The 14,671-nt window shown below is 36.0% G+C and overlaps 1 protein-coding gene across 1 annotated transcript in view; it reads left to right on the top strand.

Annotated features, from left to right (window-relative positions):
• The window catches only part of RNF217 (ring finger protein 217), a gene marked incomplete at its 5' end in the record, with an annotated part of 66,117 nt that extends 52,641 nt beyond the window's left edge, over positions 1–13,476 (top strand). The window contains 2 exons of the mRNA XM_083856286.1: positions 1,791–1,862; positions 3,960–13,476. Of these exons, the coding sequence (XP_083712412.1) occupies positions 1,791–1,862; positions 3,960–4,033 (146 nt within the window). The 3' untranslated portion in view covers positions 4,034–13,476. The remainder of the gene's footprint in view (positions 1–1,790; positions 1,863–3,959) is intronic.
• Between the last annotated feature and the right edge of the window lie 1,195 nt (positions 13,477–14,671).

The raw sequence follows: 14,671 nt of genomic DNA, 5'->3' as shown, positions 1-14,671 counted from the left end.
GTAATTTTATTCTATAAGATCTTGGAACTACACAATACTCGTGACTTCGTATTCACAGGCAGAAGAAAAGATGCTACTCATGCTTTATTTCAGCTCTGAGTTTGTCCAATGTAAATAAACAAGTTCTTGAATTAGCTCAGGAACTGTTCTTTGTGTATTCCAATTGAAGGCTAGCTTAGCCCTTCCCATAGACTCTGTTTCTGCATACTCAGTCACTAGCTCAGTAATTTAGGTTTTTAATAATTTGAGTACCAAACATCATAATTTTCTAGCATTCTAGTTACGTGGCTATTAATGAAGTAAGGAGTTAAGCCTCTAATCTTTTACAAGCTTTACTTGAAATTGTTGAAGGCTTTGGTAATGTTTTAAGATGCTTTTAATTTCTTATTTTTGGACCTTTCTTGAGGTTTTTCATCATTTACATTCATTCTTCTGTCTACACTTGAATAATTTGACAAGTTCTGTGTGTATAGAACACAGCTCAGTGGAGTCCCAGAAAGGCATGCTATTAGGATGCCTAGCAACTAGAGTAACACAAATATTTGCCAGGTTTTTTTCTTCTAGGAATTAATGTTGCCCACTCACAACACTCCTATGAAATTTAAAAGCTATCAAAACAGACAAGAAAAGGACCAGTTAATTTAACTGCTGTAAATATTTCCAAAATACCTCATTTTTCCTTCAGTCTGCTAAAATTAGTGTCTCAGGTTATGGAAAGGTTTACATCATTATTGAATAAAGTAATCCACTTAATGAAATCTGATATGAGTGACTTGAGAGAGGAAGGGGCAGGGAAGAGAGAGGTAACAAACTGAATTTTTCTCCCATTCTAGAGGTAATCTTTCAAACACGTAGCTAACTTAGAGAATTGCAGAATTTCAAGTCCCTGCTCAGACTGCCAGTGTATCAGTAAAAATGCCTGGCCTCCTGCATTTTCAAACAGCTCAGTTAAGTGATGTCTTTGACCCAACTGCTCAGCCAGCAGAGGTGGGGAGATTCTTCCACTGAAAGTATGCAATGCAAGGAGGATAGCTTGCGTTCTGGTTCGGTTTCAAATTCACTTTTTTCAGCATGACCGCTTCCTTCACTCTGTGAACTTCTACAGATCATGAACTCATCAGAAATAAAGAATATGAATATACTTTGTTTGTTCTTGGTCTTATCCTCTGGCAAGTATGCTGCTCAACATCACTGCCCTACTCATGTAAGAGCCACGACATATCCTTATAAATGTAGATCCAAAATAGACTTGGCCGTTGTTTGATTAAGACCTAAATCACAGCTGTACATGAGCACTTCACTGTAGCCTTTTAAAGTGAGCAGAAATGTATTTAGAGGTGATGTTCTCATCACCTTGAGCTAACCTAAACTTTCCAAGATGCTACTTTGCTTGGCATCTCTCCAGGCTGGTTGCTGTGCAGCAGGATTCTAGAGAAGCCACATTATAGTAGCTTTATAGCTGTCACATTCCTGTTGATGCTTGAGAGATTTCAGAATGGAAACAGAAATAAATGCAAGCTGTTAATGTATGAAATAAGCTGTGCTCAGAGAGTTGTGGTGGGTGAAGAGGGCAGAGAGAAATGTGTATAGGGAGCTATGTGTGCAGGGAGAAATGTGTGTGGTGATAGCTCCTGTGCAATTACAAATAGGAATCCTGTTTTGTAGAGGTAAAAATCCTATTTTTAAAATAATAGATTAAAATATTTTCTGATATTGAAATATTTATGAATTGTTGGAAAGGAAAAATAAAAATTCCTTCTTTGAACTATTTAATGAATTTTGCATTTCAGCTGGAAAACTACTCATTACACCTCTAATACTGGTTCTGGGGCTGGCACTGGGAGCCGTAGCTGTTGTAATAGGTAAGAGTTACATATGTGAATGAATCTAATCCTGATTATGCATTTCTCTACATGACGTCTCAAAGACATGGAGACAAGTACAGATTACACAGATACTGTTTTAGTATTAAACACGTGACATTTTTCTAAAAAAAAGAATTTTATTTTTTTATTTATGCTTACTAGATTTATTTTTGTTCCCATTTATTTGGTTTTCCAAATAAATATCTTTAACTTCTGTAGATAAAGTAGCAAAAAGTCCAGAGTAACTTAAACGTAATCCTGGGGACTGACTGACTTGGACCCAGGCCTTAATCTCCCCATTTCATCACAGTTTTATGATCTTGGCCATCTGTATGACAAGATTTTTAGGGAACTAAGAACTAAGGCCTAGTTCCAAGTGCTCACCAGCTTGATGATGCAACAGCAACAAAGGAGCAAATTGGGATGAGTCAGTCTCAAAACATGATCCAGTGTGAAGGCTGCCAAATTGTATTCCATCACAAAAACTGCTACTGTGATCTCATTTGATTACAGTATCAAAGCTTTGTTAATGTGATGATATTAATGTGGACACAGATGTTTTAGGGAAGTTGCTCTTTGCCCAGCTTAGCTGAGTTTTCCCACAGAAAGGAGATTAGCTGTGACAACAAGGTATAATTTTGCTCATGTGAGTGCATATCCACTCTTTATGTTGGCAGCAATATGTCATTCAGGGATCACGCTGCTTCACAGCTTTTCATCAAACTGCTTATTCCACTGAGAATTTGCGGTGCCTGCCCACCCTGAGGTATATTGGGATGTGGCCCCTTTATTTTGATAAAATAAAGCCAAAATACACCAGGGTAGTTGTATTAATAAGGTTGTAAGTAACCAATCAATTTATAACCAAATTTTTCTAGACTACATGTGGCCAAATAAGGAATATTCTTGTAATTTCTCTATTTAGGCCAACTATCTTCACTGAAGAGAGTGAACTGTGCTTATCTTAAATATTTATTCTTAAATATTTATTCAATAGCATTTCAATGCCAAAGTTTTAAACAATAAAGACTTCTTAATGCCAGTAAATCTTATTTTGGTCTGCAATCTAGTATAATCTATGGTGGGGAAAAAACCCCCACTTTTTTATATACTAAAAGTTAAGAGGGTTTTGCAGTAATATAGTAACAATATTTGCCATAATAATCAGAATGACATTGGAGTCTCATCCTAGGCTTGGCTGAATAAGATGTGATCATGGCCAGCAGTATGAGCAGTTCTAAAAACATTGATTATTTATAGAAAAGTTTTTGGTTTGAGGTAATTAGAGCAATATTTGCTGACAACCACTATTAGAGTGGTCTCAGTTACATAGCTGAAAACTATACTGCATCATTTACAGGGCTGTTGAGCAAAGCAAGAATTCTGTGATTGTAGTAGTCTTTTGTTCTATGTTGTTACTGTAGTGGTGTCTGAAAAGAAAATCTTTGACCATTTCAGTGAGCTGGTGGCAAGGAAAGAGAAAGATGCTTCTTATTTGGATTTGAGAGGGTAAAAACTATTTGACAAATTATTTTTCACCTGAATGATTGTGATGTACTTATTTATTTTTGGTTTTACAGCTTTTTTTCTCTCAAAAGAGTTTTAAGAATAAATAGTTCTCTGTCCAGGCCAGGATAAATACTTGATATTATTCAAGATAATTGAATAATGCTTCACAGTGATGAGGATGCTTGTAAAAATAAATAAAAACTATAATATGCTGTATCTGTTGCGTGTGAATCTAACTGGAAACTAGTTTAGTTACATCAGTTTTGAATTTAGATCTAAGAATTTACAGAATGCTTTTTAAAGTTTTTTGTTTGTACCTTATACCAAACAGTATGGTTTAGAAATAAATTTATCAGAGATGAGTGTAGGGTTAGATGGAATTTGTTGGAAGAGTAAGTGTAGCTTAGCTCATCATCAAAGACACTATTGCAAGCTAGTATTTTTTTCTGCTTGTTCAAATGCCTGGTCTAAATTCTCCTGAGACATGAGAAGCTCCATGTGAATACATATATCTAAAGAATATAACACATTCACAAAAGATTGCATTTAATTACGGGGTTTTGTCATCTTTCCTTCTTTTTGCAGGTTTATTTGTGTTTCCTATCTATTGCCTTTGTAAAAAGCAGAGGAAAAGGTCACGGACAGGTATGCCCTGGTGAGGATGGACATTACTCGCCTGAACTGAGCTGGTCCTGCAAGGGCTATCCGTGTTTTGTGCAACAGAGCAATACAGTACTGGTTACAGCATCAAAGCCACCGCCCTGGAAGAAGAATGGGGGTTCTCCAGCCATCTTCCCTCAGCCAAAAACACTACTGCAGACCAGAAAGCCTCTTTGCTCTGGTGCACTCCCAACAAGATGGGCCCCCTGACTGCTGCTTTTTAAATGTTTTTGGTTTTGGTTTTTTTAGTTATTACTTTGGAGGGATTTTTTTTGAGTCTAAGTTTCTGAACCAGACAATCCAAGTCTGCATTGTAGCCACAACTCTACTACCGATTTGGCCTGTGAAGAAAACATTTAACTGCTAACATGTGCTCGTTTAACTTCGGTGTCGGCCTTTAAGGTGGAAATGCTTAGAAGTGTTCGGACTCTTACTGTATACTGAGCATACTACTTTTGGTATTAAAAACTACTTCTGTAAATAACTTCCATCACACAGCATTCTGTTCAGCATACCCCATCACATGCCAGAGCACGACAGCTGGTTATCTTCTGAGTCCTCCTGCTAGTGGAGTGCACATTGCCACTGCCAAACTGCAGTGCCTCAGAGGGAATACCCTTAGTACTGAAGCGCCGTGATACTTAAGAATATAGTGATTGGTTTCACTTCAGTAATTTATTCATGAGTCTATTAATATTAATGGGAGGGGGTGTGATAAGATTTGTTACAACAGGACTTCATTTTTAAATTCTCACAGTACAGAAGAAATTTGAAGGGTTTAGATAACAAGACACGTCAGTGGCCTAATCTGTCCCAAGATATCCCTGAAGTGTGTTTGCAGGGAAGCTGGAAACCTGCTCTTCTCTTCTGACTTGGAATATGATACACATGCTACACACTACCTGTGTGAGGGTTGACTTGATGAAATTTTATAACTAAAATAGCACATTTTGTTTGTTTGTTCCCTTGAGTAGGCTACTGCTACATAAGTCTTGGAGTATCCACTGATGTCTCATGAGGAAAATCTGTGAATCCAGGGTAAGGGAAGCAATCATAAATTTTAGGAAACCACTTCCTTCTTACATTCTGCTTCCAATGTTTCTCTTCCTGCTGCATGACAGTTCTGAAGAGAATAGCTATCTTTGCTCTTTTTTTCTTAAGTTACACTGTTTGCTACCAAACCTCTTTCTCAGTGCATCATGATAAAAGCAATGTAATTCAGCATAAGGAATCAGTTACTGAGAATTTTTACACTTTTAATTTTAGTCCAAATTGATCATACAAATATAATTTAAAAGAAACTAAAAAATAAATTTATTTAGACAGAACACTGAAACAATAAAGAAAGGAACTGAATAAGAAAAATATCTACTTCATACTGTAAAAATACAAGCTAATCTTGAAGAAAAGAAGATTAGATTTGTGCTGTGAAGGTACTTCTTTTCAGTGTGTGTGTTTGAAAAGATACATATGTTTATGTATCTGTGTATATATATACATATATATATATGGGGAAAGGGGAAGCAGGAAGACGGGAAATGTCATTAAGAGTCTACTGACTTCAAAATTTAGGCTCGCAAATAACGCATCATTTAAGAGGATGTACTTTGTACCGCTTTCTTTGAAAATGTTTGTTAAATCTGTATCCAGTTGTAATTTTTAAGCAAATAGTGTTCTGCCCCACCAACATAATACTGTTACAAGATACTTTGACTTCGAAGCCTCAGTGGAAGAAGCTGATGACTTTTGTTTACCTGGAAACACAATATCAGCTTACCGTAGTTGTCTAGTATTCTTGTTTTCTGTCAGCTTCTGGTTTTGTTTTCTTGCAATTTTTTTCTTCAAGCACACCATAGTAGTCAATAATTATTTATTAATTTCTATTTGAATTAAAGGGCATGTTGACCCTGTTATCCTAACAGTAGAAATAGTACTTGTCAAATATTTGCAAATTAAGAAGGGAAGCAATGACACTTAGAAATAAAATTCAGAGCCTATTGTCAATGCAGATTCATCTGTTATTTAGACTTACTTTCTTCTGAGACACATCAGTTTTCTATTTGTGTTCTGTCTGAAATTGGAAGCTGCCTTAAAATTGGTCTTGGTTTTGAGTGTGTTTTCTGAGGCTATACATATCAGTTGTCTTTGGCTTACTCAGGGATTTTTATTCCTCTCTTTAAATGTCAAATAATGAAGATATTTTTGTATTATTTAGAAAAACCTTCAGACCTCAGAGAGCGAGATATATATAGATAGATTGGGTTTGCAATGTAGTCTGTAACTTGGTGTCAAACTATTCCACTTGAGAATATTTCAGTACTTGAGATTATCTGTAATTAACTACACAGTGGATTAATTTCCTTTCTTTTCCTGGTTCTGTATAAATGTGTGAGATATTCTTACAGTCTTTGTAGCTATTTTCACTCTGCCATGTTTTCTATTTTCAGTTTTTAACTAGAGTTCAATAAGATCTGAAACTAAGATACTAGAATAAAGAACATAAAAGGGAAGATAATAGATCTGCACTTACTTCTATTGAGAAAGTATGTCCTTGTAGATGGAGAAAAGGAACATACAACTCAGCTCCTACATTATCATTTCATCTAGGCCATTTTGATTTTATCAGAATAGATTAAATCAAAGGGAAATGGTCCTTCATTTTCTATACAGAGCAGAAAGAGAACTTTGACCTTGTAAAGATGAGTGAGTCTGATTGTGCTTTTTCTTTAAGGAAAAAAAAAGGGAATTACAATAATTTTTGCTTTTCTCTAGAACAGGATAAATGTTCAAGGACCAGGCAGAACAGGGATATGGAAGTCTTTTTTCCATCTATATAAAAACATTCCCACTTGAAAAGTACATAAATACAATTTTTATCAATATTATATAAAATAATGTATTAAAGCATGAGAAGCAGCTCAGTACAAAGCTTCATTTGGGTAAACATTAGCTTTTAAGTAACTCATCACAGCAAACCTTATAGTCATTAAACCACATAATTTGTTTTAAAAGCATTAATTTATTCATTTGAAAGAAACTGAATGAACTTTGTAAGGAATTTATGTAAGTGTATTGTGTTTTTTGTAACTACTCTAAAGAAACCATCAGGCTGTTCTACTCCATCTTTATTAGCAGAAAACTTCATCAGGCAGCTATATTAACCTGCTAAGGCAGATTTCACACTACTGTATGCTGATCATCACTGGTCATTGTGTTTGCTTTCACGACAGTTAATATTTAAGATTATTTATCTTTGTGCAAAGTTGTTGCTCATCAGTACCTGTGTTCAGACTAGGAAATGCTTCAGTCCGTTCTATGCTAGCCTTCTGTTTCAAGCTTGCCTGGGGCTGGATTTGCCTGTGCGCTCAGTGCTGTGTGCAGTCAGAGCCTGGGGCTCTCCCCGTGGGGCTGTGGCTGGGTGTGCCCCATCCTGCTCCTCCTGCTGGGAGAGCTGGCTGGACACACCACCCTGCAGGGGCTGCTTTCCCCTTCTCCACTATGCGGAATTTAGCTGTGTTTCATTAATGGGGTCAAGTACTGGGGCCACTCAGCCATAGCAGCAGCAGGATCATTTTCTGTCCTGTGTCATCTCACAGCATAGTTAGGTATATGTACAGAGTTTATCCAGGAGCTTGTGACTGGAAAATAATTGTGCTTGTACTTATGTCAGTCTATTATCCAGTGAGGGTAATAGGCTGAGTAGGAATACAAGCAAGAGGCAGAGAAGCAATTCTGAGTAGCTTTGTGCTGAGCTGACCCATCAGGCTTAGTTCTGTACGAAAACGTCAGTCAGTCTTCAGTGTTCACCACCTCTATAATAAACAGTATATTCCTACCTGTTCAGTGTCACTAGAGTATAGTGCACTTTGAGTGATCTATTATCTTCCTTTGAGGCAGTGCAAATGTGTAAGGGAAGATTTTGTTTGGTTTTGATGCTCCTTATGCTGATTTCGGAACTCCTCCTGGTGTGTTAGGGGGTTTTGTAATTTACACCTATTTATTCATTATAAAATTTTTACTTTATTAAAAATATTAATTTGCAGGGACTACTGCCAATTTTAACTAGAAAGCATTTTGGATCACCATCAGGTGTTCTTTTAGCCAAGAGGCTCTTTGCTCTTCCAAAGACTGTCACAGTTTGTGTGATGTTAAATGGTATGTAGGTGGGGCAGTAATTCTCCCAAAGGATACAAATTCACCAGTGATGGAATGGTTTCTTAGTTCTGAGAAACTGTTTAATGTTCAATGGCCAAATAGTTTGCCATGCAGATTCTTGGTTGGTTTGTTAGATTTTTTTAATTTAGTTTTGTTATTTCATTTCTTGAGCAAACCTTACATCATAATTTTTGGTATCCTAATTGTGCAAGTTCAAGTTGTGGATAAAAACCACAGATTGCTGTTACTGTTATAATCTATATTAGATCTCTGCTGATGGAAAGAATCCTACATGAGGAAACTATTAGATAATTTCTTACTTTCTTTTAATTTTTAAGCCTTATAGTTGCAGTGAGTCAGCTTCATTCCTGACATTAGTCATAGCCCCATTAAACCAGAGAAAACTATTTTTATGCCAGTGTGGAATTTGGTCACAAATACTTTTATAAAAACATCTAGAAGCATGTTGACAGCCATGGAAAACCTGGTTCACTTCCTAAGAAGTGCAAAGTACTATGGAGCCCCTCCTCTCATTTGCAGAACGATGCCAATGTGTTTAGTAAGCACAGGAGAGGGAAGAAGTTGAGAAGAATTTCCAAACAACATTCTCATTAGAGCAGATTGTCAGGAGAAGGGGGTACTAGCTTTTAATATAATAAAGAAGCTGTAATGCTTTGAGTCACTAATAAAATTAGAAACAACACCCAGTGTTAAATAACATTTCTTCACATTCTGCTTTCTTCTTTCTTAATTCCTCATACACTGTAAGAAATAGAATTGCAGCTGTTTGGTATTTTTAGGACTTAACATGTAAACTTCAGGACACACAACATCTAAAAAGTTATGTTGCTGATCTATTTGATAGTTTATCTTGCTGCTGATACATGAAAAACCAGCTGGGCCTTGATTTGATTGAAAGACAAACAGTGTTTTCACTGGTGTTACAGCTTGAGCAGTACTTAACACCCCAAAACATTTTTGTAATAAAACTAACAAATGCAGTTGCTTGCAGATTGAACTTCCTTGCCGATTCTTCCTTACCTTTCTGTGCATAAGAGTTCAGGTACCATATGTTTTTTCTGCATAAAGGAACAGACTGCACGTATTAGGCAATTAGTCACTGATGCTTCTCTTCTCTTGGCCTAATAGTGAAATGCCATAAGGTAGGGAAATGAAAACTGATCTTAGAGTGCATGCTCTGATTTCAAAGTTAAAAATGTGTAATAAGTTTTAATTACTCCATAGCAAAAAATAAATGCATACATTTGGAAACATAATTCCAGCTGTTTATTTATAAATCTCTCTGTATAACACAATAGTTATAGTAGTGATGCATTTATTAAAATATGCATATTGTGCAAAAGAAAACCTTTTTTGGTGCTTATTTGGCTTATCAAAACATGAAAAATTAATCTGCAGTGTTTTGGATGGATCAAAGTCAGAAGAGAAGCTTATTGTGAAAAAATATTTGTTTAGCATAAATGTGAATTTTGCACATATCTTAAACACAGTTGCATGTCAACCCCATTCAGTGTTCACTTTGTTGAAAATTTGTCAGACCGAAAACAATATTTTTGAAATTTATAACTTACTGTCACAGAGCATGATGTTACTAACACAATGCCACATTTACCTCATTTTTAGGAGATGTATTTACAGAATCCAGAGAAGCTGTTCAGGTGTTTTAAACATGTCCTGTAAAATTATGATGCAGTCAGAAAATATCTTCATGCCTTATGCAAGCTCTAGATGAGCAGATGGATTCAGTCTTTTGTCATGGTCTATGTTTTTGCATTAAAAATGCACTCTTAAGAGTTTTCCATATCAATTTGCATCCTGCTGCTTTGTGTCCAGAAATTACAAGGACAGGGATAGATTTACATTTCACTGTTTACCATCTCATAATAAAATGTTTACCATGTTTCCATTCTTATACACTTTGTATGCTTTCCTTCTCCTTCTAAATTTCATAATTTGAAACTGACTTGTTAAAATGACTGACGATCAAATTGGACCTGTAAAATGTGATCTTATAAAAAGTTGCTTTGTTAATGCTTTTCTGAGCTATAAGCAAAAGTTTAATTTTGTTGTATTTATTTAAAAGCAAGATGCTGAAATATATTTTTCTTCAGGGCTTTTAGTTTTGCATTTTTAAAATGTACTTTAATATAACAGTCATTTTTGTTACATAACTAACCATCTGAGTACAAAATAACATTTTTGGGTGTTTGTTAATTCTTGTCACTATGATAGAGATGAGAATAGTGCTGAAAAAAGAAGAAATTATCTCTAAGGAGCATGTCCAAGCTGAATTAATTCTATAACAATTCTATGAGAAGTCTTCCCTTGCCCCCATCTCTTGTTTTTGTATTTTAGGGTGAAGAGTTCCCTTTAAAATAGGTTTAATTTGAATGGCAAGGGGCGAGGATAGTGAGATAATAGATCACATCCTTTTTAGTGTACAGGCTTCTGGCACAACTAGGGTGCTGGCCAAACACTGTGGATTCATTAAGAAAGCAATTTCTGGTTCTGCATTTGGGCAGCATGCAAGCTAGATGCATCAGTGGTTGGAACTTTTTGTAGTATATTTATGGAATGACTAAGAACTTATAAAAACTGGAAGAAGGCAATGCCCATGAAATCAACACTTGAATTCCAGTATTTAGTGTTTTGTATAATGAGGGATTTTAAATGTGTAAGTGCCTTATTGCGTGAAACAAATGAAAGGTGTTCATACCCCTCAACAGAGCAATATGAGAATTCCTGTTCTGTGGACTCCTACAGTTGTTTTAAGCCAAAGTAATGAGTATTGGTTTGCTCAGAAAGTTGACAAATGTTATATTAAGGAAGGAGTTAGCCTATCATAAAAGTAATCTGGCATGCCTATTTTAATTCTGATGATCTCATCTCTGGTTTTTTTTAACTTGCTCTTTGCCCCCATCTCTGCCTCTGACTCCTTTCCTTCAGACTTCTGCAGAAATGCATCTTAAGTTGTTGTTAGAGTAAGTTTGGCTCCTCCAGCATAAGAAGCCATCCATGAGTTTTCAACCACTGAAAAAAATGTAGCTTTTTGGAGAAGGGAATTCAGCCAAAGTTCAGTTAGAGCACAGCCTGTTGTGGCTGTACCTGCCAGCTCGGGGGCTCACTCGTGCCTTGTTTGCGCTAATTGTTGGAGGTGGAAGCACCAATGAAGATGGCACATGGAGGTGCACTCTGACTGGGCTGGGACTTAAAACAGGTTGAGAGCATTTCAGTGTTATCCAACTGGAACTAACATATCCTGTTAATACAAGTTGGTAACTCCTCTGGGGTGGGTATCTGGGTGGATGAAACCATCAGTCAAGATGGTGGCACAGCTCTGGGATCTCTGCCCAGCCCCTCACTGCAAGGTGGGGGGTGTGATCTGGAAAAGTATTACTCATTTTGCCATCTTCTGATTGCTTCAAAATGGGTGTTGTGGGGTTTATTTCTTCGTTTCTTTTTCAGAAGACAGTAGAATTTTACCCTTTGTATTCTAGACTTACTAAAGGACCTGTTTGTTCTTTTTAACATTGATGCCACTATTCTCCAGCTATTATTGAAGTCAGGAATAAGCTACTTTTGTAAAATTACCTTGAATTTCATGAACTTATGGTAGCAATTATGCGTCAAAAAAAAAAAAAAGTATAAAAGGTAATTATCAGAAGGAAATTCAGTGAACAGGTAAGAAGAAAAATTATTATTAGAAAGTCTATTTTTTATAGATTCATAAGATGGTTTTAATATGTTCATTTTCCTCCACTGAGAATTTGTGAAGGAAAGAAGAAAAAATATAATATGAGTATCCCTTTGAACCTTTTATTTTCCTGAAATTCTTGAGTTTTTCAGAACTGTGGCTTTTTTTCCACCCTGGAGTTACTAATTGGTGACATAGCTGTCACAGTGTTACTTTGAACACTACTGTGACTGTTCATAAGGATTCAGCTGGCGTATCTGAAGGTTTTGGTGGTAGGGAATTTGATTTAGAGCCATACTGCAATAAAATTATAAGTGAATTATCACATATCTTAATGATTTCTATTTCAGCATTATCTCAAAATTTTAGGCATTAAGAACTTGATCCTTCTATAATCCGTTAAATAGAGGATGCCATGTATCAAAATACTCCTTCAACCTTATGAGTTACTGTTTAGTTTTACTAGTTTTTTCCTTAAACGAATTTTTTTCTTAGAACCAGCAGACACACAACTAAAATACTGATAAGATTTCCCCATTATCTTTGTTCCGCATTTAGCTGATACTGTATTTTCTGTTGCATAGTATTGCAACAATGGTCTTCATGCTGTAATAACTTGATGAAAATATCCAGTAGCCTTGGGCAATATTTTACAAATAATTCATCTTCAAGTTGGTATTTTAAATATATACCAATAATCACTGTTGAGTGTGCTACCTATGTGGCTGCTTTAGTTCATGTCAATGTTTTTTAAGGATTATTTCTTGCTATCCTCTTCAGAGTGCCTTTTCATTTAGGAGGTCTAGAAGATGGTTCATTGAAGTGTTCTGTTGAATCTGCCATAGTAATGTCTGATCTTCAAACTTGTCCTGATGAATGTATAACTAAAATCTTGTTCTTTAAAAAGCTGTAGTAGACACAGGTTGTATATGCACATGTACATGCATGGATACAAGGGAGGGTGTTCTGCCAATGTCCTGCTGGACAGGACCTTTCGAAAGTAAGTGAATTTTTTAACAGTTTTATTTTCAAAATGTTACCTCACTAGTATTCAGTAGTAGATATGTCTCTGTATTGCTTCACTTTGCTAAATACAATCATAGTAGGCAATTTAATTTTTAAAAGACTCTGTGATGAATCTGGTGTTCGTATGAGACTGAATTTCGTAAGACAAAACTTACGGTACTTTGTTTCCTTTAAAGGCATTCCTTTCACTTACATCCCAAGCCCCTGTTAGTAACAGACTGAAAAAGTGCTTCCCCATGATGAAATGGAAGAATGTAAAGTAGCATTTGAATGCACTCCACCCATCTTAGAATCAATATTCAGAAATGGGGGCAGGGGGCAGTGGATTTGATTAATTGTGGGGAGACATACATTGTAGAGTTTGTTCGCTTGCACACAAGGGGTTTTACAATGTCATCTAGTTATGTCTACCTAATAAAGTTTTGAAAAAGAAAAATGAAACTGCCTGAATGTTTAACTCTTTCTTTAAGCAATTCTATGTGTGAAGGATAGTTGACAATCTCCAAGGAGTCTTGCTTAAATTTGTTGTATTTTTTATGATTTTTATATAATTTAAACTTCACGATCTTTGTGTTCTCAAACTGTGTATTGGAGTCACTTCACTCTTTAGCTTCATTAACTCTGAAAATTAAAGCAGAGGTAAAAAGCCAGTTTTCTGTGGTGAATATTTTAATGTAAAATACTCCCTGTCACGTTGTGTCATCTCTGGCTACTGCTTTCACTTTTAAAAACATCTTAATATGCAACACCATTTTATCTTCTCATGAAATGTTAAAATGTTAGCTTAAAATAACCAAACACAAAATGAGAAGAAAATTGCTGGAATACAATTTCCCCATTCCCTTTTTATGACTGCTTCCTAAAGCTTATCACTTTGAAAGGGTTTCAGAGAAAGCAGTCTGTAGCTATAGACTTGAAATAGGTAACCCATTAATTAAAGCACAGGTGTCTCTTTTCTCTGGAAAGGAACTCTGTTCAGTTTCTTTACTATGGGAGCTGTCAATATTGATGGGATGTTTTTTTCTGATGTGTTGAGGATTTTTAAACACTATACCTAATTATGAAGTTGCATTTGCACATTCATGAGCAGGCACACAAGGTATCGCCATTACCTACACTTTGTTTTTGTAGGAAATAAAGCTGAAAAGCAATTCCGTGCTGAGAAATATGCAGCAAAAATCTTGAGGCCTATGCTTGGTCCCTCAGGTGGAGGACAAACCTTTCAGCCCTTTCACCAACCCCCTCCAAAACAGTCAAGATTTGCAACAAAATGTCAAGGACATCATACCAGAGGTTCCTTATCTGCAGGAATTCTAGCGTGTAGTGTGCGGCAATGGAAGGATTGTCCACAGGCCAAAGAAATCAATAGCCCTAGAGCTGAAACTGAAGTTAAAGGCTAACTTCTCACTTGCAATCTCAAACTGTTGGACAAAAGACAGCAGACTTTGATTATAAGCATGGTATTTCTCCACGTAAATAGGACTAATGTAGTCCACATTAGTACAGATTATTACATATACAGAACTGTAATCTTTAGATACTCGCCTTCAGCTGGTTGACATGTGCTTTTGAGGGTTTTCATGATTTGCTTGGTACTTTGGTGTGAGCAGTGAAATGAATCACTGTAGGGTATGTGAAACACTCGATTGGAATTAGCAACCATGTAAACCTGTTACGCTTCTAAAAGGTCAATACAGCTTTAATGAAGGAGTCTTACCAACCACAAAGTTCATTGGCAGGT

The sequence above is a fragment of the Zosterops lateralis genome, assembly GCF_965231275.1.
Source record: "Zosterops lateralis genome assembly, chromosome: 3".
In the NCBI taxonomy this organism is placed as follows: domain Eukaryota; kingdom Metazoa; phylum Chordata; class Aves; order Passeriformes; family Zosteropidae; genus Zosterops; species Zosterops lateralis.
The sequence above is the reverse complement of the archived record's forward strand: the minus strand, read 5'-3'. Positions and strand labels throughout refer to the sequence as shown.